General features: G+C 43.6%; 1 protein-coding gene across 14 annotated transcripts in view; it reads left to right on the top strand.

The window, feature by feature from the left end:
* The window catches only part of TSC22D3 (TSC22 domain family member 3), a 61,886-nt gene extending 57,476 nt beyond the window's left edge, over positions 1–4,410 (top strand). For 12 of the 14 annotated variants that reach the window (XM_066249109.1, XM_066249113.1, XM_066249110.1 and 9 more), the window contains exons 3-4: positions 1,684–1,735; positions 2,884–4,410. In XM_066249109.1, coding sequence (XP_066105206.1) covers positions 1,684–1,735; positions 2,884–3,114 — 283 coding nt within the window. In that variant the 3' untranslated portion in view covers positions 3,115–4,410. Of the gene's footprint in view, positions 1–622; positions 971–1,139; positions 1,316–1,683; positions 1,736–2,883 lie in introns of those variants that run through there. The other 2 variants (XM_066249114.1, XM_066249116.1) reach the window with 2 other exon arrangements.
* Positions 4,411–23,264: the final 18,854 nt, after the last annotated feature.

The following is a 23,264-nucleotide window of genomic DNA, read 5'->3' on the forward strand; positions in this document are numbered from 1 at the left end:
GAGAAAAAGACTGGTATCTCGTGGTCATCGCACAGACACATTGATGTACGTAGATTAGCTCAGGCTTGTGCACGTGTCCCGTGCATATCACAGATCTGTGCATGTCACAGGACACAGTCAGGCGCATCCAAAGGAGGAGCTTAGTGGATAGGTGCTGGTGTTGGGACAGGTCAGCGAGCCCACTAGCTGGGAGAGGAGACCTGCAGGTAAAGTATGTGTGCGAGAGAGAGACTGCGAAGGCGGGCGAGGCAGAAAAGGTAAGGCTCCTCTTGGTGAAGGTGGGTGTCCAGGGAGTATGGCGTGTGGCCATGGGGGGTACGCTGGTGACGTTTGAAGAAGAGCTTTTAAAACCAGCGCCGTCCTCTACTGCATGCTTTCTGTCCACTGCTATGGCATTTGTATTAATTTCTCTAAGAAATCCGTTCCAGTTTGGTTTCTACCAATCTCCAGAGCCCTCTTTGGAGATACCAGTTGGCACAAGAAAGTGCTGAACTGTTTACAGTCCCAGCCTCAGGTTCAGAGAGCGGATGTGGTTTCACTGGGCCACAAAGCCCGGTACAGGACTCATTTGCATGACCCCTGACGCCATGTGACGCAGCCGGCTCCTCCTATATAAAGAAGCAGGAGCCGAAATTATCTCCGAGTCTGGGTTGGACTGGCGGCCGTGGAGTTTGTGACACACTAGGCGACACCCCTCTAGTCACTTCCCTTCAAGTCCGGAGCGCTTGCCTTCCTTTGGGTCCTCTCGGCAGCCCCTGGCCGCTCCTAGCCTCAGGGTCGGAAGCGCAGAGCACAGCTCGCCCAGCCCGCCCAGCCCAGCCCAGCCCGAGCTCCCCCGCAGCCCAGCCATGAACACCAAAATGTATCAGACCCCCATGGAGGTGGCGGTCTATCAGCTGCACAATTTCAACATCTCCTTCTTCTCTTCCCTGCTTGGAGGGGATGTGGTTTCCGTTAAGCTGGATAACAGGTAAACTACTGGCCGAAGCTCCGAGCGGGCTCCGGTGGGGGCCGAGCCGCGGGCGGGGACCTCAGAGCGAGCGGCGCGCGGCCGCCCGGTTCCCCGCGGTGCAGCATCCTGGGAAGGGGCGGGGGTAGGGTACGCGGAGGGGGTCACCGTCGCGCAGGAACCCGCCGTCGGAGCGTCTCGGCGGCCTCTGCGCCCTGAGAACGAGCTGGTGTAGCCGGAGGCAGAGGGGTGGTGGGCAGGGCTGCGCGAAGCTAAGCAGGAGGCGAAGTCTACGCTGGGCCGCCGCTGGGGAGCAGCCGGAAGCTTCCCAGCCCAGAAGGAATTTCTAGCTAGCTTCGGAGCTCGGTAGGTTTATCGGGAGCCTTCTGGGCCGGAGCCCTGTAAAGGGTCGGCGGCGGGGGATCCCTGGGCCGCGCGCCCCATTGTTTGCCTGTCGCTCGGGCCAGCGAACAGGCCACGCTGGTCCAGACGCCAGGGGACCCGAGCGCTGCTGCCTGCCGAGCTCTGGGCGGTGGCGGCGGGGAGTCAGCCTGGGTGGGAGGGTGCAGCTAACTGCAGGCCAGGAAGGGACCTGGGGACAAAGTGCCCCGAAATGCGAGCCAAGAAGGAAGGACAGAAGAGCTGGGGCAGAGGGAGGACTTCGACCGCAGCTGCCAGGTCCTCAGAGTGGAACAGAGTGGGTAATGCGGTTGCTTTGCTTTTTGTCTTGGCAGTGCCTCCGGAGCCAGTGTGGTGGCCATAGACAACAAGATCGAACAGGCCATGGTGAGTCGCATCACTTCATCATTCCTATCCCCAGACCTAGCTGCTGCTTATGTAACACGCATGACTGAGGGTGTTGGATGCAAAAGCCATTAGCCAAGACCCTGAGGAAGCCCAGCAGCCTGCTTCCTAGCCCCTTGCAGGCCGTAAGTAGAGTCCCATTAGAGTGGCACTTTTGAGGGCATTTCCAGGCTACCCTCGATGGAGTCCCCTCCTTTCTCTCTCTCTCTCATACATTTTGGGGCTTTGCAGCAGCCTCCACCTCTCTCCTAGGCTCCTTGCAAGGCAGTGAGCTCACACACTTCCATTTTTCTGCATCCTACATTCGGCAGGGGCCAGAGCTCATTGGATGCAGCGCACTGCAGTACCTCTGCAGAGCCTGGGGTCAAGAGTTGGGAGGAAGCAGGAAACAAAGCACCCCACTCCTACCTTCTCCCTTCATCAGGTAGACGTTATACTCTGCTGAGCAGCCCTAATGGCTGTAGGGGGTTAAGGTGTCCAGCATTTAACCACTACTTAATTGTGTCCTGGAGCCTAATAACACAGTTTCCTGACCCCAGTGCAGTCGGGGAATTCAGAGAGGATACTGCAATCAGGTACTGTCCCCCAGGGCTAGTGTCTTGTCGTTCCAAGCTTTGGGACAGGTGCAGCTCACTGTGCTGGGTCACGTGTAGAGGAGGAGACTCCAGAATTGTCAGTTGTATTGTCTTGGTGAAGATGCATACAGCAGACAAACAGTGTGGGATGCATTGCTGGTCCTCCCTGAGATCTGGGCCAGCAGCAGGAACTTATGTGGAAATGGGGCTATAGCCAACCACCAGCAACCAGCAGAAATCTCACTCAAAATGATCCTAAGTAGCCAGTTTTGAAAGTTATTAGAAACGTGCAGTGGGGAATCCTGTACAGCGCAAAGCTGGGCTCCCGACTCAGGCTTTGCCCTGATCATGCAGCTTTCCTGAGCAAGCAGTGAGGTGCTTTGGAGAAAGCTGCAGGAGGAGTAGGGCCGCAGAGCCAGTGTGCTGGGGCTGCTGAGGGAAGGTTGGAGGTCAGTGGCATGAGGGCAGCACAGGCACCTTGATGGTAAGGTAAAAAAGCTGTGGAGGAGCCGTGATGGCCAATGAATGGCTTTGTTTTGATTTCCTCTGGGGCAGGATCTGGTGAAGAATCATCTGATGTATGCTGTGAGAGAGGAGGTAGAGATCCTGAAGGAGCAGATTCGGGAGCTGGTGGAGAAGAACTCCCAGCTGGAACGTGAGAATACCCTCTTGAAGACCCTGGCCAGCCCAGAGCAACTGGAGAAATTCCAGTCCCGTGTGAGCCCTGAAGAGCCAGCTCCTGAGACCCCACAATCGCCCGAAGTTCCTGATGATTCTGCAGTGTAAGTGGCTCTGTCCTTAGGGTGGGCAGAGCCACTACACTTGTTCTACCTAGTTCTTTCCGGTTTGTTTTTGGCTCCCCAAGCGTCATCTCACGTGGAGAACTTTACACTTAGCATAGCTGGTGCCAAGAGATGTCCCAAGGACATGGCCACCTGGGTCCACTCAAGTGACAGACCCCTGACGAAGAGCAGGTCTTTGGAGGCTGAGTTGCATGGGGCCTCGTCACCCCAAGCCAGTGAGCCTCTAATGCCACCACGCCCTGGGGGCTCCCAGGGCCCGGGCAACTTGGCTGTTACTGGCAAAGGAGAAAGGTAGTTTCAGATGTGATGCCAGTTGCTCCAGAAAGTATAAGGGGGTCTGCTTTTCATTTCCATGGACATCTTTAACAGCTTCACCTGACAACTGTTCCTATGAAGAAGCCACTTGCGTTTTAAGCAGAGGCACCCTCTCTCTCATCCCCTGTCTCACCAAGGCAGGGCCACAGATGGGAGAGATTGAGCCAAGTCAGCCTTCTGTCGGTTAATACGGTATAATGCATGGCTTTGTGCACAGCCCAGTGTGGGATTATGGCTTTGGGATGATTGCCTACAAAGTTCTGTTTGGTTAGTAATGGCATAGTTTTTCTATATAGCCATACATGCGTATATATACCCATAGGGCTAGATCTATATCTTAGTGTAGTGATGTATACATATACACATACACCTACGTTTTGAAGGGCCTAAGCAGCTTTGGGAGTATTGACCAGTCCCTTATCTGTTAAGGCTAACTGTTTGACTGTGTTCATTTACCAAATTGATCCAGTTTGTCCTTTAGGTTAAGTAAGACTAAAAAGTAAAGGCAGGGAGAGGGCCAGCCTCTGAACTCGGCTACGGATGCCTTGCTGCTGCAACCCTTATCCCATCTGTCTCCTGAAGACATGTGAGGTCCTCTTTTTGAATGCCAAACCCACCATTCACTGGTGCTGACTACATAGAATGGGGTTGAGCGAAGATCAGCTCAGACTTCACATTGTTATTCAAAGACTGTTTTTCAATGTTTGTGGACATTTTTCAAGTGAAGAAAAAGGTTAGCTTGCTGGTGTCCTTTTATGGACAAGGGATGGACAATGCAATGGCTTTGACAAGACAGTGCCTGGGTGATGTGCTCAGGGAGCTTGTCTCTAGAAGGTTCTGTGGCAATGAACACTTTTCCACTTTCTGACATCTTATCCTGTTGTATGTCTCCAGGATTTGGATATCAATTTCTCAAATGTAGCTTGAAATTTCAATAAACTTTGCTCTTTTTTTCTAAAAATAACCTGGTGTCTCATTGAGTATAAGTGGACTGGAGGGTAAGGGCCCCTCATGTGGTTGGGAGTACTGTTTTCCTGCTGTACTGACCATTCATGGGCACCCCCTAAGTGACAGGCCTATGCTGCCTCCATGATCCCACGTGACTATCACCATACTCACATTGCATTGGCGAGGAAGCCGAGGCTCAGCCAATTTGGGAAGGTTATAATGTGAGTGAGCAAGAAGAGAGGAATCAAATAAACACAAGTGAACCTCTTCCCTTTTCTGAAAATATCAGGATCACTTCTTAGTGCATTTATTTTAGACCAATCCACATGAGACTCTTGATCTTGGCAAAGGACCTAAGAGGACCTTCGAAAAGGACACAATGCCTGTGGTAGCCCAAACCCTATGCCTCTCCCCCAAGGGAAAAATATTCAGACCCTGTTGCTGCACATGCCACTGCTGGAAATTTGCTCACAAAACTCATGAGTTGCATGGGCAGGACCAAGTGTTAAGAATCCTGACTCCAGCTTTCCTCCTCTGCCTTTCTTTGAAGTTCATCCTCATCCATGACTCTTTGGCCCCATATCTCTGGCATCTAGAGTTCTACCATTTCTCTTTTTGGCTGTCGATGAGCATTTGGTGTCTACCACAACCTAGCCAGGACCCTGAGCTATGTTCTAGGCCCTCCGTGTGCCCGGCGCAGGCTATCACCCCTATTTGAATGACTTCATTCAATCTCAGCCTCCTACAGCATATATACCCTATTCCTTTGCCATTTAAAATTAAACAGACTCCTTGATTTTCCTGCACCGCAAACTTCAAATACTAAGAGTTCTAGGCCCCCCTCCTTTGTGCCAATCACAGCCTAACTATATACAAAATGTCATGCTTTGTTTCCTACAAAGCTTATACATGTTGGCCTTTCTTTTCTAATCACCTAAACTCCTTCAGAGTATAAACCCCTGCTTAGTGGCCCCTCAAATCCCAATTTCCCCACCTACTCCTAATCTCTCTGTTCATGATGCCAACCTCATTGTCTGCAATTTGATCATGGTGCACAGATTTCATAGCTGTTGAAAAGGATACAAACTTTGGATCAGTCGGCCACCCGCAAACTAGACTGGCTCTACCCAGTCCCTGTTTACTCCTAACCCCCTCCTCTTTTCAGGAAAAGCTGAGGAGCTTTCTGACTCTTTAGCTCCTCTGCATACTTCCCAAATGTGATTTGCAACCAAACAAAAGCCAAAAGATGGAAAAAAAAAACACTCAAAAAACAGCCCAGCAAACACACATCCATCTCTGGTAATCCAGCCCTTCCCTGTAAGAAAGGGGAAAATAACTTGCCCACAGTCACATAGTGGGAAAGAGAGAACAACTTTGTTTCCTAGACAACCTTGACTAAATAGAGACAAACATTGCCACTTAGGAGGCCACAGTAGTTGCTAGACCAGATAAGAGGAACTTTGTGGCTGTTTGGCTGTTTGTTAGTCACATATAGGATCAGTTTTTTCTTGTTTTTTTCTTTTCTCTTTTTTTTTGTCACCCCACAGAAAAACAAGTAGGGGTGGGGGAAGGCAAAAGAACACATTGCTCCTGGAAAGAGCTTCACGGTTTCTGAGCTCAGTTGGTCCAGCTGGACCCAGAACAAGGAAAAGAACAAGAGGAACAGCAGTAGTAATGTTCTCCTGCCTGGGCATGCCCCCTCTCCCTGTCCCTTCCTATCTATTATCTCATCTGATCCTCACAGCAGCCCTCCTCCCATGTCAACAAGAATCACAAGAACACCCCTCCCTCCACACCCCTCCTCACGATGGAACTTTTTGTTTCCTGGCCTTAGAAAAAGAGGCAGTTATAATTTACTTCCATTTGACATACAAAAATAAATAAATAAGTAAGAGCCAGAGAGTTCAGAACTACTCCCACGGTGCCCATGTATCCCATGAGGCAATGGTCCCCAGTCTGTGTGACCACAGGGCCCATTTTAAATGTCAAGAATATCCTCAGACCTCCCCCAATGCAATAGTAGTTGAACTTTTAGTATGCACTGAGAGAACACATAATGACAAACAGTGATTGTGAACCCAGTGGATGTTTTTAGAGGAATGTATTGTATTTGCCACAAAAGCACAGAGGTGGATTTGAAAAGAAAAAAAAAAAGGTGGGCAGTAGATTATTTACAGACAAGGATTGCTGGGGTGCAAAGTGCAAGGTTCTCAGGCCAGGAACTACCACCAAGTAAGGTGCTACATGTTGGGGTCTGAGAAAAAAACAAAAACCTAGAAAGTGAACAGATGAAGCAGGGCCGCTGGAACCTCGAGTGTAGGGAGAAGGACTCTACAAAGACCATAGAAAAGAAGGCACACAACCCATGTTCTCTTGGGGTGTTTTCAAGTTATTCCCACATCATCCTACTTAACCTGGAAAAAAATCTTGCTTTCAAATCTCTCCTCATCTCCTCCTAGTTGGTTAGAAATTAATGGGTATAATTAGAGCATTGTAGACAGCCCAGTTCCTCAGGTTGTCTCTTGCAGGAAAGCTTGTTGGAACCCAAATACTTAATACACAACCACCTCTCCTAGATCAGACAAGGTTTGACAAGAACTCCACCAGTTAGCTATTCCAAACAGAAGTGGTTTCCAGGGAGGAGCTGGCTGAAAGGGACCATAATAATAATAATTAATAATAATAGCTAACACTTTCATGGCATTTACTTGGTGTCAGGTGCTGTTCTAAGCCCTTTTACATCTATTGCCTCTTTTAATCTCCACGAACCTATGAGGATATGCCATTAAGTTCCTTATCTTACAAATAAGAAAATAAGAACACCAAGGCATAGAGAGGTGAAACAGCTTTCCCAAAGTCAGGCAACTAGTAAATGGAAAAACTTGGACAGGGGGGAGGGGAGATAATGCATTGAGAAAAAGGATGGAGAACCTCAACAATTTTTATAATTCCTCTTAGACTAAGTCAATGCTCCAGAAGTAGGGGAGGGATGGTGAAAAGGAGACCACCCAGAGTAGTAGAGAAGTTAACATAAGATTTAAACTGGCCAATGAGTCTAGAGGGATGGGAATGAACAAGGTAGGAGGAAAGCAGGAGAATGGAGGCCAACTTGGCTGGCTCCCAGCCAAATGAACTGAGATAGGATCTAATAGGTCTGAGGAAGTCATTGTAGGCTTCTGACCAGGGAAGTGATATGATGTCAAAGATATTCGTAGAAGATGTCTCCTGACAGCTGGAGGGGTTGTAGCAGAGAAAGGCTAGCTGAAGGCAGACCAACTGTTGCTGTAATCCAGGTGTGAGGTGATGAGAGGCAGCCGGGATAAAGAGAGAGGTCATGGAGAGGAAACAAAGGGACAAAGCCAAAAGACACCCCAAAGGCAATATTTCTCCAAGTGTAGTCAGTGTCCATCTGCATCAGGTTTGTTTAAATGTAAATTCCAGGCCTCACTCCGGACTAAAGAGTGGAGTGGCACTTGGGAACTGATAACTCTAACAAGCTCCCCTGGTGATGCTGGAGGATGTTAAAGTTTAAGGAACCTCCACAAAGTGAAAAATCAGCATGACCTGGTAACAAAGTGAGCTGGGGAGGAGAAAGCAAAGTAGCCATGAGTCAAGGATGACTTGGAAGTTTTTGTTTTGTGTTATTTTTAACTGTGGTAATATGTGTGTGTGTGTGTGTGTATAACATACAATGTACAATTTTAACCATTTCAAGTGTTCAGTCTAATGACATTAAGGAGGTTCATACTGTTTTACAGTGATCATCACCCATCTCTAGAACTTTTTCACCTTCCCAAACTGAAACTCTATACCCATTAAACACCAACTCCCTATTCCCACCTCCCCCCCCCCCAGCCTCTAGTGACATGAAAGTTTGAATCTGGAAGATGAGGAGACTGCAGAAGTACTGAAGGAACCAGGTATAGGAAAAAACTTCAGATTTTCAGAAGGAAAATGAATTCCAATTTTGATTTCTGGCTAAGCTAAGCATATTTACATAAGGAAATATCTCAGAACCAGCTGTGGAAAGACATGTGAAATCCAGGACTAGAGCACCAGATGTGGGTGTGTCTCTGCTTGTCACAGGAGCTGAAGTGATGTGAGAAGACATGTGCCCCCGGGAGTGGGTGCAGAGGAGGCCAAGCAGCAGGTCTAGAGCCTTGCATGCTGTTTGGAGGCCACCCACAGTGAGGCCATGCCAGGGAAGAGGAAGGCCAGCTTGGGAAGTGTTAAAAACAGAAATAGGAAAAGCCCCAAGAGAACATAGAGGTTTTTGGATCTCCTCTCCATTTTTATCTTTGTGTGTGTGTGTGTGTGTGTGTGTGTGTGTGTGTCTCTTTGACATTTCCTCTTCAGAGTCCTTACCACAAGCCCCACCATGTTATAAAATTAAACTAGTCCCTAAAAATCATTTTGGGAAAAATGGAGGCATCTGAGGTATTCTAGGAAGAAGAGTCAGGAGCCCTGGGGTATAGCCCTAGTGTTTGGCTAACAAAATATATGACTTTGAGCAAGTCACTGGTATTTCCAGACCTCAGTTTTCATTTTGCAAAACAAAGTGGTTACCTAGGACCATTTCCAAGCCAGGTGCTTAGGAAATAACTGGGCCTAGAAGAGCCCTCTAGCTGTGAGACTTATATACATTATCTCTTTGCTGAGACCTCAATTTCCCTTCCAGCTCCCAGACTCTAGTCATCTGCATATCCAGATCTTCAAGTTGCTGAAGAAACAGTCACTTTTAAATACCAGTACATGGCTGAGCACCACAATACCCCATGTAACTTTGAAGAGGAAGGGATCACTCACAGTCTTATTTCCCAGCTTTGCTCATTTCATGAAACCACTTCTGGTTGCCTATATTGTGACAACACATTTACAAGCTCTGGTTCACCCAACACAAATGGGAGGGAGGTGAGTAGACTGCATGGAGTCCATCTTGGGTAGGGAGAGGGCACAGGCTCACCTTTGAAAGACTTGTGACTGATAAAAATAAATAGAGAGGGCAGGAAAGAAATGAAAAAGAGCTGACTCGGAGAGTGTGGACAGGGATAGACAAACTAGAAGAGGTGAAATGTGAACAGAATGGGTGGTCCCAGCCCATTGGGCATTTCTCAGCTGGCTCCTCTGCTGTTTAGCTGCTGTTCCACTGGTGAACTTTCTGCTGCCATTACCTAAGAGAAAACAGGACATAGTCTTCAGTACAGACTGTATCTATGGGTCCTGAACTGTCCCAAGCAACTCCTTTGCTGTCCATTGTAATACAGAACACTGTCATTTAAGCGTAAAACAAATCCAACCATTTTGCAGAAGCATCTTGAGACACAAGTGAAGTCATACCTGGGATCAGAGAATAGAGAAAAATGCCATTATGATTTAATTGGACTGTAGAAATTAACTGCCCAACCTTCTCACTTCTGAGGGGAGGACACTAAAGCCCAGAGAGAAAAACAGGCTTGTTCCAGCCATTTATGCAGTCAGCAGCAGAGCCAGGACAAACCTTCAGTGTTATAGATGACCCTCTTTAGGCCTCAGTGTCCCCATCTGTAAAATGAGGGATTGAACCAGAGCAATAGTTCTTAATCTTGGCTGTGCATTGCAATCACCTGGAGAGAGTTTAAAACAATTCTAATGCCTGAATTCCATCCCCAGAAATGTTAATAAAGTTGATCTGGGATTGTAACCAGGGCATAGGCTTTTTTAAGCTCCCCAGGTGATTCCTGGATAATCTGTGAGTATTGTCTCTATCTTAACATCTGGATCCACTAATTCAACAAACATTGGCACTTACTGTATGCCAGATACTCTGCTAGGAACAGACCAGGTCAAACATGGATTCTGTGCCCCTACAGCTCTTTTCATGTTTCTATTAGCAGAGAGCAGATGTGACAGGCTGCTCATATTAGTAGATCTATTCAGAAGCAACTCCTGTCCTCTTTCTCCAAGGAGTTTTGGTTAATAAAGGTGATATTCTTATCTCCTGCCTTATTCATGTGTTTGCCTCTCTGGATTGATTCTGATTTCAGGTGGAAGACAACAGCTGCTATTAATCAGTCTCCTCAAATGCTATATAAAACATTCTGTTGGGAATGACAGGCAGTATACAAATAATCTTCTTTTAGTTACCTTTGCAGGCTTCTTCTCCTCTATCTACTGGAGTGCTTCTGGGATAAACCCTACCTTCTCTACCTTCTCTCTTTCTTGTCAGTTCCATCTATTCTTGAGGTCTTAAGCAACATCACCATGCTAATGACTCCCAAATTTATATTTCTAGTCATAAGCATTCCCATGAGCTCTAGGTTCAAATATTCAACTGTCTCCTCTATAGCTCCATTTGTATGTTTCATAAGTACATCAATACCTTTATGATCAAAATCAAAGTCTTGACTCCCACCTCCCTCAGTGCATCCCACCTTAGTGATCTGGATTTCTCCTTGCCCCTCAGCACCCACAGCCAATCCATTGCCCAGTGTGATCTGCTCAAACTCCAAGACACACCCCAAGTCTCTCCACTTCTTTCCAGCCCCATTGCCCACTACCTGGTCTAAGCCACTCTCCTTTCTTAAATGGAGACAAAGCCTCACAACTTAGCCTCCCTGCTTGCACACTAGACCTTGTGCAATTCCACACAGCAGCCACAGTGACTTTCTTAATGCAAAATCAGATCCTGGTGTTCTTGTACTTTGAGCTTATCAAAGGCTTATCACTGTACTTAGAATAAAGTTCAAACTCCTTCACACAGCCTACAGATGCCTACGTGATCTGGCCTATGATGACCTCTTCAGGCTTTTTGTGCGTCATTCCCCTACTCTTACCAAGATCCAGCCCCGCTGAACTTTTTTCATTCCATCAACACACCTCAGAGCCTTTGTTCACACGATTCCTTCAGTCCAGAATGCTCCCACCAGCACTACCAGTCCATTATTTACATGGCTGTTTGCTCCTATCCTTCCTCTGAGAGGCTTTTACCCATTCCTCTGTCTAAATAAGTTTCTCCCATTAGTGTTTATTTCCTTGCACTTACCCCACATTATAATGACTAGTTCACATGTTTTTGTTTACTATTTCTGCCTCATTGTACCTATCACAGGCTGACCAGTAAATAAATGTATGTGAGTTTCAGATGTTATAGAAGATGACAGTGGATTGGGAAAGAAATTTTTGCATGGGGATGGGGGGCAGTTTTCTCAAAGTCTTTTAAATAACACAAGTAACTGGCCTATTGATTACATCAGTTATGAAAGCAACAAACTGTTCATTCTTCCAACAATTTTTAATTGAGTATGGCCTATGTGTCAAGAACAAGGCTAGACACTGAGGCTACAGTGGCAAATGTGAAAGATGTGTTAGGGGTTCTCATGGGGTTCACTTGTGAAGGGTAACTTCATATGGCCTAGGGGTATTCCCATGCCTCTTGCCTAGGGGAATCCACACTGTTATGCCTTAAAATGTTCTAAATGCTCACTTTTCTCTTTATCTATATTTCAATGCATAAAACTTCACCTCATTATCTGGAGTTACTTGTCAATCTACAATTTCATTTTAGGGAGGGTGTACAGTATTAATTAAGATTATCTCTGGTTGCAATAACAGAAAAAAAATTTAAAACAGTTGTTTTAAATAGCTAAAACTTTCTCTCTCTTATAAGAGAAGTATGAATATAGGCAGTACTAGGGTGACTCTATAAAGTCACCAGACACTGAAACTTCTAAATTGTTGCTCCACCATATTTAGCATGTTGCCTAATTGTCCATGATGGCTGTTTAAGCTCCAGCCATTGTATCCATAATCTAGACCAGGGGTCCCCAAACTACAGCCCGCGGGCTGCATGCGGCCCCCTGAGGCCATTTATCCGGCCCCCCGCCACACACCCGGAAGGGGCACCTCTTTCATTGGTGGTCAGTGAGAGGAGCATAGTTCCCATTGAAATACTGGTCAGTTTGTTGATTTAAATTTACTTGTTCTCTATTTTAAATATTGTATTCGTTCCCATTTTGTTTTTTTAGTTTAAAATAAGATATGTGTAGTGTGCACAGGGATTTGTTCATAGTTTTTTTATAGTCCGGCCCTCCAACAGTCTGAGGGACAGTGAACTGGCCCCCTGTGTAAAAAGTTTGGGGACCCCTGATCTAGACCATGGGTCGGGAAACTTTTTGGCTGAGAGAGCCATAAACGCCACATATTTAAAAATGTAATTCCGTGAGAGCCATACAATGACCCGTGTACGTTACACATTATCCAATAAAAATTTGGTGTTGTCCTGGAGGACAGCTGTGATTGGCTCCAGCCACCTGCAACCATGAACATGAGAGGTAGGAAATGAATGGATTGTAATACATGAGACTATTTTATATTTTTAATATTATTATTTTTTTATTAAAGATTTGTCTGCGAGCCAGATGCAGCCATCAAAAGAGCCACATCTGGCTTGCGAGCCATAGGTTCCCAACCCCTGATCTAGACAGCAGAAAGGAGGAAGAGGAAGAAAAATCACACCTTCCTTTTGAGGAAGTTTCCCAGAAACACTGCACAACACTTCTGCTTACATTGCAATTGGCCAGAATTTAGTCTGGCCACTCTTCCTAATGGAGGCTTTCTTTAATTGGGTATATTGTCATCCCCAAACAAATTCAAATTTCTATTTTTAAGGAAGAAAAGAATGGATGTTGGAGTAACAACCAGCAGTTTCTTATTTAGGTGTTTGGATATATCGAGAGATGAGGGGGGTGGAGAAAAAGAAGAGAGGAAGAGGGTATAGAAAAGTTCACCATAAAAGAGTCTATGACTACTGCCTACTCCAGTGGACCAGAGCTGCTGGCAGGTGTGACCATATGCTCTGGAAACACAGCAATCAGAGTAGGCCTTTATGGGGAGGGAGTGTCTCTGTTATTGTGGAACTGTTTTCCCAAAATTGCTCAGTCAAGGAGGTGTTAGGAGGTGACCTAAAAGACCTTCACCAGTACAATTCCAGAAATTGGTAGCCCAGACTATCCTCTTAAATATTTTTATAGAGGCAAAAGGGAAAGTGATCCCAGCTCAAAATTTGGGGCTTTGATACCCAAAATTAAAATTCCAGAGAAGTCATTTACAAAAAAATGGTGGGATCTTGATAACATTATACGGAGTGAAATAAGTAAATCAGAAAAAAAACAAGAACTGCATGATTCCATACATTTGTTGTTGCATGATTCCCACCCATTTATTGGTAGGACATAAAAACGAGACCAAGAGACATGGACAAGAGTGTGGTGGTAATGGAGGGGGAGGAGGGAAGGAGGGAGAGGGGGAGGAGGAGGGGCACAAAGAAAACTAGATAGAAGGTGACGGAGGACAATCTGACTTTGGGTGATGGGTATGCAACAGAATTGAATGACAAGATAACCTGGACATGTTTTCTTTGAATATATGTACCCTGATTTATTGATGTTACCCCATTAAAATTAATAAAAAATTTAAAAATATTCCAGAGAAGGCCTGACCAGGCGGTGGCACAGTGGATAGAGCATCGGACTGGGATGCGGAAGACCCAGGTTTGAGACCTCGAGGTCTCCAACTTGAGTGCAGGCTCATGTGGTTGGAGCAAAAAGCTCACTGGCTTGAGCCCAGGGTCGCTGGCTCAAGCAAGGGGTTACTTGGTCTGCCGAAGACTCACGGTCAAGGCATATATGAGAAAGCAATCAATGAACAGCTAAGGTGTTGCAACATGCAATGGAAAACTAATGATTGATGCTTCTCATCTCTCCGTTCCTGTCTGTCTGTCCCTGTCTATCCCTCTCCCTGACTCTCTGTCTCTGTAAAAAAAAAAAAAAATTCCAGAGATCTTCTTAGTTTTTGGTGGCTGTAAAAGGAACATCAGCACAAAATCTTCAAATCTTGGGACTGCAAGAGGCTTTACAAGTCATCCAGTCCAGCCTAATCCTACCAATCAACAGTGTCTTCCACCCTTCAACCTCACTCTGAACACAGACAGGCTGCATTGGGAAGACATTAATTTGATGGGGATCATTTTCTATGGGAATGTACTTTTTTTCAGAGTTAAAAGATTTGGGGGAAGAAGGGAGGAAAACTAATCCAATAATACCTAGTTCCCTGCCTCTGAAAGTTTGTCACCTGACCCTGCCCATCCAGTGAGCAAGAATTCCTCAGGCAGAACAGAACTCCTGCCCCTCCCACGAATGCTGAACATTCTGTTTTTCGCCCTTAGGAAGAAACTGGTAAATAACTGCATTCTCTTCTCCCAGTTGCACACCCTCTTCTTGGCAAAATCAAGGAATTGGGTCATATGACCTAAGTCTGTGTGGTTTTGAAGGGCTCAGTGTCAAGCTTCCAAACATCAGACACACTTGTTGGAGCACAGGCTGTATTCTGGCTGACACAAAGGGAAGCTGCTGAGTTCTAAAGTTTGGCAAGTTGTTTTTCCATATACTTCTGACCATCTTAACCCATGTAACCTATCTGCGTTTCTCTCCTAAAGACACAGTAAGCTCTCTTAAGAATACATTAAACTAGCCCAGACAGGCACCCCATCAGGGTATGGGAAAGAAGTTTCCCAGAGATCCTTGCTATCAAATTACCAAAGCCAGCTCCCCCCTTTTTGTAGATTCAGTCATCCATTTGTTCGTTCAATAAAATTAATAAAGAACATAATATGCATCCAGCTCTCTGACTGATGAGTCTCCTGATGTCATGTAACCTACATTCTAGTAGGAGACAGACAATAAATAAACAAACAAGAACCACATCAGACATTGAGAAAGTTGAGGAATGGAGAGAGGAAGTGACTTGCCCAAGATCACACAGTCCAGGTCTTCTGACTCCCAGGCACAGCACTAGGCACTAAGGATATAAGATAAATAAGACAGACAAAATTCTTGTTCTAACCGAGCTTAGAGAATAGTCAGGGACGCAACCCATAAATAAACACACAGAAAAAAACATAGAGACTTTAAGTTCCCAGATTGGCATGTGATAAGATTAGAAGTCAACACTGCATCAAATAACAATTTAAAAGCATGGATCTACAAGAGAAGTGAGGTCACAGGGGAAAATGCTGTTCCCCAAGTTGGAGAGACAAAGAAGCAGATACAAAGAATTACAACTTACAGCAGAACTCGAACAGAAACATCTGCGGAAACCAGTAACAAGGTAGGAAAACCTGAACTGACAATGAAGATCTTCTGGTGGTTCAGTGTGGACAGGTCTGAGATTTAAAAACTATAGGGGACCAGTCAGAGGAAGGCCAAGCTTTTGTCAATATTATCTCCAGGCCCTGGCCGGTTGGCTCAGCGGTAGAGTGTTGGCCTGGCGTGCGGGGGACCCTGGTTCGATTCCCGGTCAGGGCACATAGGAGAAGCGCCCATTTGCTTCTCCACCCCCCCTCCTTCCTCTCTGTCTCTCTCTTCCCCTCCCGCAGCCAAGGCTCCCTTGGAGCAAAGATGGCCCGGGCGCTGGGGGTGGCTCCTTGGCCTCTGCCCCAGGCGCTAGAGTGGCTCTGGTCGTGGCAGAGCAACGCCACGGAGGGGCAGAGCATCACCCCCTGGTGGGCAGAGCGTTGCCCCTGGTGGGCGTGCCGGGTGGATCCCGGTCGGGCGCATGCGGGAGTCTGTCTGTCTCTCCCCGTTTCCAGCTTCAGAAAAATACAAAAAAATATATATTATCTCCAGGAGATCAACCAGGTCCTCAGAGTAAATGTTGGAAAAACTCCCTTGTGCTTCTGGCAGGGAGAGGTCTATTTCAATGGACCAGAACATTCTATTCTTCTTTAAAAGGCTTGTCCCTCATAGAAACTAATTTATCAGCACCTAACTTGCAGGGTTTTATCAGAGCCTAATTGATCTGGGAGAAAGAAATATCTAATTCTAGCTGGCTCTAGCCTTCTGTGTGAAAGAAAGGAAATACTCAATTTCAAACCACTCTAACCATCCTGTCTCCAAAGCAGCAAGGGTGGGGGACTGAGAAGCACTGGTAAGGTTTATAGTCCAGGGGTGTAGCATCACAAAAGACTGAGACCTATTCATAGGATATAAAATGCTTCCCTTCTCCTCCATGCCTTACTAATACATTACCAAAGGTCTACTCACCACAGTTCATTTTACCCAGTACACCATACTCACTTTTCAACAAAAAACTTATAAAGCGCCTGACCAGGCGGTGGCGCAGTAGATAGAGCATCGGATTGGGATGCGGAAAGACCCAGGTTCGAGACCCTGAGGTCTCCAGCTTGAGCTTGGGCTCATCTGGTTTGAGCAAAAAGCTCACCAGCTTGGACCCAAGGTCGCCGGTTCCTCAGTCTGCTGAAGGCCTGTGGTCAAGGCACATGTGAGAAAGCAATCAATGAACAACTAAGGTGTCAAAATGAAAAACTGATGATTGATGATTCTCATCTCTCTCTGTTCCTGTCTGTCTGTCCTTCTCTCTGACACTCTCTCTCTGTCCCTGTAAAAAAAAAAAAAACTTATAAAGCAAACTAAAAGGAAAAATCACAGTTTGAAGAGACTGAACACAGGAATTTTGGAATTATCAGACCAAGAATTTTTTTTAGGGCCCTGGCCAGTTGGCTCAGTGGTAAAGCATCAGCCTAGCATGTGGATGTCCCGGGTTCCATTCCCAGTCAGGGCACACAGGAGAAGTGTCCATCTGTTTCTACCCCCTCTCCCTCTCCTTTCTCTTTGTCTCTCTTTTTGCCTCCCATGGCCAAGGCTCCATTGGAGCAAAGTTTCCCAGGTGCTGAGGATGGCTCCATGGCCTCTGCCTCAGGTGCTAGAATGGATCCAGTTGGATCAGAGCAATGGCCCAGATGGGCAGAGCATCATCCCCTACTGGGCATGCTGGGTGGATCCCGGTCGGGTACATTCGGGAGTCTGTCTGCCTCCCCACTTCTCACCTCAGGGGGAAAAAAAAAAAAAAAAAAAAAAAAAAAAAAATATATATATATATATATATATATATATATATATATATATATATATATGAAATGGTGAAAGAAACATTTCCTTCAATGACAAGGAAAATGATATGGGTCAGAAACTCAGATATATATGAAGAAAGAAAAAGCATCAGAGAATGAATACATAAAGGTAAAATTAATTTTTAATTTTGATTGTTCTTAATTGATCTAACAGATAACACTTTATTCTGAATAATAGCAATAATGTATTATGTATTTTGTATGATGTGTGCTTATGCATAAGTAAATGAATGATAGCAATGATACAAGGAACAGGGGGGAGGGTTAGAAATATTGTTATGATAAGATATTTGTACTAACCATCAAATAATACAATGTTATTTGGAAGTGGACTTGGATTACTTGTAAATGTGTATTGTAAACTTTAGGGAAACCACTAAAAAAGGGGGAAAATAAGTATAATTTATATACTAATAAAAGAGAGAAAATTAATCATATGTAACTCTCAAAACCAAAAAAGGCAGAAAAAGTATGCAGTACAAAAATAAGAACAAAGAGCAAGAGAAACAAATAGAAAACAGTTATAAATATGTTTGACATTAATCCAACTATATAAATAACCACTTTAAACATCAATAGCCTAAATACACTGTTTAAAAGACCAATTGTCATAATGGATCAAAAAATAGGACCCAACCATATGTTGTTTATGAGAAATTCAATTGAAATATAAAGATACATATAGATGAAAAGTAAAGGGATGGAAAGAGATATATATCATGCTAATATTAATCAACAGAAAGTGGGAGTAGGCCCTAGATGTATGGCTGAGTTGGTTGGAACGTCATCCCGATGCACGGAGGTTGCCCGTTCGATGCCCAGTCACGGCACATACAGGAACAGATCTATGTTTCTCTCTCTCTCCCTCTCTCTCTCCCTTAAAGAAAAAAAAAAGTAGGAGTAAGTATATTAATTTCAGACAAGGCAGACATCAAGGCAAGTAAAGTTATCTGGGATAAAGAAGGGGATTACCTAGTTATAAAGGGATCAGTTCTCCAAGAAGGCATAATAATTCTTAATACACATGTATCCAACAACACAGTGGCAAAATGCATGAGACCAAAACTGAAATAACTACAAGGATCAACAGTTGAATGCACTATTAAAGTTAGACTTTAATGCTTCTCTCAGAAATGGAATGATTCAGCCTGAGCAGGCAGTGGCACAGTGGATAGAGCGTCAGACTGGGATGCGGAGGACCCAGGTTTGAGACCCTGAGGTCACCAGCTTGGTTTAAGCAAAGTTCACCAGCTTGGACCGCAGGTCGCTGGCTCGAGCAAGGGGTTACTCAGTCTGCTGTACCCCCACGGTCAAGGCACATATGAGAAAGCAATCAATGAACAACTGAGGTGTCGCAACGAAAAACTAATGATTGATGCTTCTCATCTCTCTCCGTCCCTGTCTCTCTGTCCCTATCCTTCTCTCTGACTCTCTCAGTCTATGAAAAAAATAAAGAAATGGAATGATTCAACAGTCAGATAATCAGAAAGAACATCACTGAATTCCACAAGACCATCAATCAACTAGATATACTGTACACTGCTCACAAAAATTAGGGGATCAGGGATCGTGCAGATATTCCAGTACTTTCAGCCTTTTGTATAGTGCATTTTCACTAATGAAATAAAAGTTGGTTTTGTAGCTCACTTGCATAATGGAACAACTTTCTTTGACTTGTTATTTGCTTTTCTGATGTTCTAGTTTAATTTTTAAAAATCCAATGCTTCTTTTTTATTGCTTCATATTCATTTTGAAATATCCCCTAATTTTTGTGAGCAGTATAATTGATATCTATAGATTTTTTCATTCAACAAAAGCAGATTACACATTCTTTTCAAGCTTACATGGAACATTCACCAAGATAGACAATATTCTGTGCCATAATACACACCTTAACAAATTTAAAAGTAAAAATGATACAATGTCTGCTTTCAGATCACAGAGAAATTAAACTACAACTCAATAACAGGAAGACAGCTGGAAAACCCCGAAATATGTAGAAATTTAAAAATGCACTTCTAAATAACACTTAGGTAAAAGTAAAAATTCTCAACAAATGTTTTAAAATAGTTTGAACTAGATGAAAATTAAAATACAATTTGATATTTTCCAGAGACAGTAAAAGCAGTGCTTAGAGGAAAATTTGTAATATTGAATACATATACTAGAAAATAAGAAAAACCTAAAATAAAACCTAAGCTTGTACGTTAGGAAACTAGAAAAAAAAAGAATAAATTAAATTAAAGTATACAGAAGAAAATAAATAATAAAAAGTAGAGCAGAAATCAATGAAATTTAAAAGAGGAAATTGATAGAGAAAATCAACAAAACCAAAGCCTTTTTATTTTAAAAGGCAGTTAAAATTTATAAGCTTCTAGGGCAGGCTAAGAAAAAAAGAGAGAAGATACAAATTACACTGGGGAACAAAATTTTTGTTGCATCCACAAAAACACTTGTTCTTACCTAATTCGAGTGTGCTGATCTCAAATCTGACATTAGTTTTTCTCTGTAAGCTACAGTTTTATTCAATTCAAGATTTTAGGTTTTCATCTTATTGTAAAATTTTCAACATTTAGTTTAACATAATGAAGTAGAATGTCTTCTTGGGCATCATCTTTGTGAAAATATAATAATTTATATAATGCAGTAAATACATTAATACACTAAAATATGATTGCATCAGAATTTGTCTACAATTTTGAAATAGAACATAATAAAACACTTATTATAATCATAAAATTTGCACAAAACTTATTTAAAATCTATTCAGGCAAAAACTTGCCTTTGTAGCTCTTGCATTTGTGTACTTGTTGAGGACAATCTCGTTTGATGCTCCAGCAGTAGTCTGCTCATCATTAACAGCTCCAAGATTTTCAGGAAACTTATCAAGGTGACTGTTCAGGAAGTGAATCTTAAGGCTCATGTTAACATCCAATGTCACGGAAAGCCAACAGCATCCTTTGAACCAGAAGTTCATAGTTTTCTGCTTTTTTGTTGCCAAGGAAGTTCTTTGTAACTGCTACAAAAGACTGCCATGCTGCTCTCTCCTCCTTATTCATCTTCCTGGCAAATTCTTCATCACATATGAGTGTTCGAATTTGAGGTCCATCGAATACACCTTTTATCTTCTCAAAAGACAAGGCAGGAAAAGCAGAAATAATATGTTGAAAGCATTCACTTTCTCTATTCAAAGCCTGAACAACCTGCTTCATTAAGCCAAGTTTGATGTGAAGTGGGGGAAAAATGATCCTGTCTCGATTAACTACAGGTTCATTCACAATATTTTGTATCCCTACTTCTAGAGCTTTATATTTCGGCCACTCCTTCTGTGTCCAGTGTTTCTCCCAAGCTCGGCTGTCCCACAAACACAGAAAGCAAGTATACTTTGTGAAACCTCTCTGTTGTCCTAGCAGAAATTTACCATTTTAAGATCTACACAAGTGATCCAGTTATGCTCCCCATACTTCAGAATGTCAAGGACAATTTTTTATATCATTCTTACAAAATCATTCAATTTCGCTAAACTGCTGAGGGGTTAATGACTGCTTGGCATCAGAAGAAGACCCTTCAGATTCTACAACCATTTCCTCATGCATCTTATCAAAATACACTTGATTACCATGTTCACTTTCTTCATCCTTAGAAGAAATAAAACCATTGAAAACTGGAACTGGTAGTGTCTCAGAGTATGGGATAGCTTGTATTGCTGAAGGAATATTAAGATATGCGATCGTATGCCGTTTTTTCTTGGTGATACCCTTTGTATGGATCAGACAGAAAAAACAATCACTGCTGTGGTCCTTAGGTTCACGCCAAACCATGGGAATACCAAAAGGCATTCCTTTGCATTTTCCTTTTGTCCAGTCACAAAGCATTTCCTCACAATTATGACACACAATATGAGGAGCCCAATTCTTGTCTTGATCGCCAAGGGGAACTTGAAAATAGGCAATATATGCACGTGTCACAAATGATGAAATATCGCGCCTTTGACTTGAAGTGTGTAACAGCCACATATATAAAAGAAGGTGTCAGGACTATTCTTACATTTATACCTACTTGAAGAATCCATGATTCAATCTTAAAACAAAATAAGAGGGTGTTTTTATCAGATACTTTTTTTTTACATTTAAAAACAACTACAATTATGTAAAAGTGATGTTTGTAAAACATTAATTGCCTTGTGGTTATGTTCAATCCAAGAGTCATTGACCTTTAACTCCAATTTAAAAACCAATGCATGTCATTAACTGTAACAAAATGATATTAAAATTGCATAAAAGCTAGAGCATGCACCAAAAAAACAGATTTCAGATTTGGAATCAGCGATGCAGAAATATATATTATAGAAACAGTTCTAAAACCTCATGCAACAGAAAATGAAAAAAAAATTGTTCCCCAGTGTTATTTATATCAGAAATGAAAGAGGAGCAACACTACAGGTTCAATGGACATTGAAATGATAATAAAGGAATATTATTATAATACTGTGCCCTAAATTTAATTACCTAGATAAAATCGATGAAGTCCTTCAAAGACAAAATCTCCCAAACCTCATGCAAGATTAAATAAACATTCTGAATAGGCCTATATCTATTAAATAAATTGAATCAATAATTTACAAATTTCCAAAATAGAAAGCACCAAGCTCAGATGTTTTAATTTTTAAATTTTAAGGAAGAAATTATAACAGCATTCTACAATCTTTTCCAGAATACAGAAGCAGAGAAAATACTAACTCTTTTCAATGAGGCCAGTATTATCCTAATACCAATACCAGACAGACTTTGAGAAAAGAAACCTACAGGCCAGTATCTCTCATGACCATAGATACATACATGCAAAAATCCTCTATTAGCAAATAAGATCCAACAGTTATAAAAATAATCATATAATATGAACAAGTATAATTTATCCCAGATAGGCAAAGTTGGTTCAAAATTTAAAAATCAATTAATGTAAAGTATTGTCAGCCAGCTTTGGCCAGCCAGGTTCCCCACTGAGGAAAACTCTTCAGGAGACTTGGGCAGATTCTGGGAAAACTGAGTTGTATGGCTTTTGGGTGGGGCCAATTTTTCCATGCATACCCCACCTTCAGCACCATTTCTATGCAGAGCCCTCTATTCACATGGCCAAGCCCTGGTCTGTGTGGACCTGATGAACACTGATGATTTCACCCTGATAAATCCCTGAAACCTGTCCCCACGACAGAGGTCCATGACCTTTGTGTGGTAGACTGTTGCTGAGTGGGCCTCAAGCCCAACACTGATGCCAACTTTGAATCTGTATCAATCTGGTGAATACCACTCAACCCTACCCAGTGACTCATTTAGAACCTCACCCAAGCAACTCATATATTGCCAGAAGCTATTTCATAGCCTAACAGACACCTAACAGGTGAGGGTATACCTTACGGAGCCTTAGGCCTTTTGCTGACTTTTCTCTGGGCTTGGTGCTGGAGGAAACCAACCTTGGTGTACCCTAGGTTCCTAACATGTACACCTAGGCACAGCAGATGTAGCCATAAATGGTAGATCATTTTATAGCTACAAATGAGTAGTCCAGGGTCAATCACTGGTAGCACCTGACATCGACCAGCACTGGATCTTCCAAGGAGCCCGAGAACCAACATAGCCAGTGGATCAGACCATATCAGAGCATAACCCAATTATGTCCTAAAGCTGTACATGCAAAGGGGGATCTCCAAAGATGCCAGAACCTATTGGGATGTATTAAGCTTTGTGGAGCCAGCTCCTGCACAGAAGCTCATACATTGTATTCAGGGTCCATCTCCATATCCAGAAAAGGGACAATACCATCAATGGATGGGCCACAGCAGTCAAGACTCAACTGGCCGGTTTGCTCAGTGGTAGAGAGTTGGCCTTGTGTGTGGATGTCTTGGGTTT

This window comes from Saccopteryx bilineata, chromosome X, assembly GCF_036850765.1.
Source record: "Saccopteryx bilineata isolate mSacBil1 chromosome X, mSacBil1_pri_phased_curated, whole genome shotgun sequence".
Lineage (NCBI taxonomy): Eukaryota > Metazoa > Chordata > Mammalia > Chiroptera > Emballonuridae > Saccopteryx > Saccopteryx bilineata.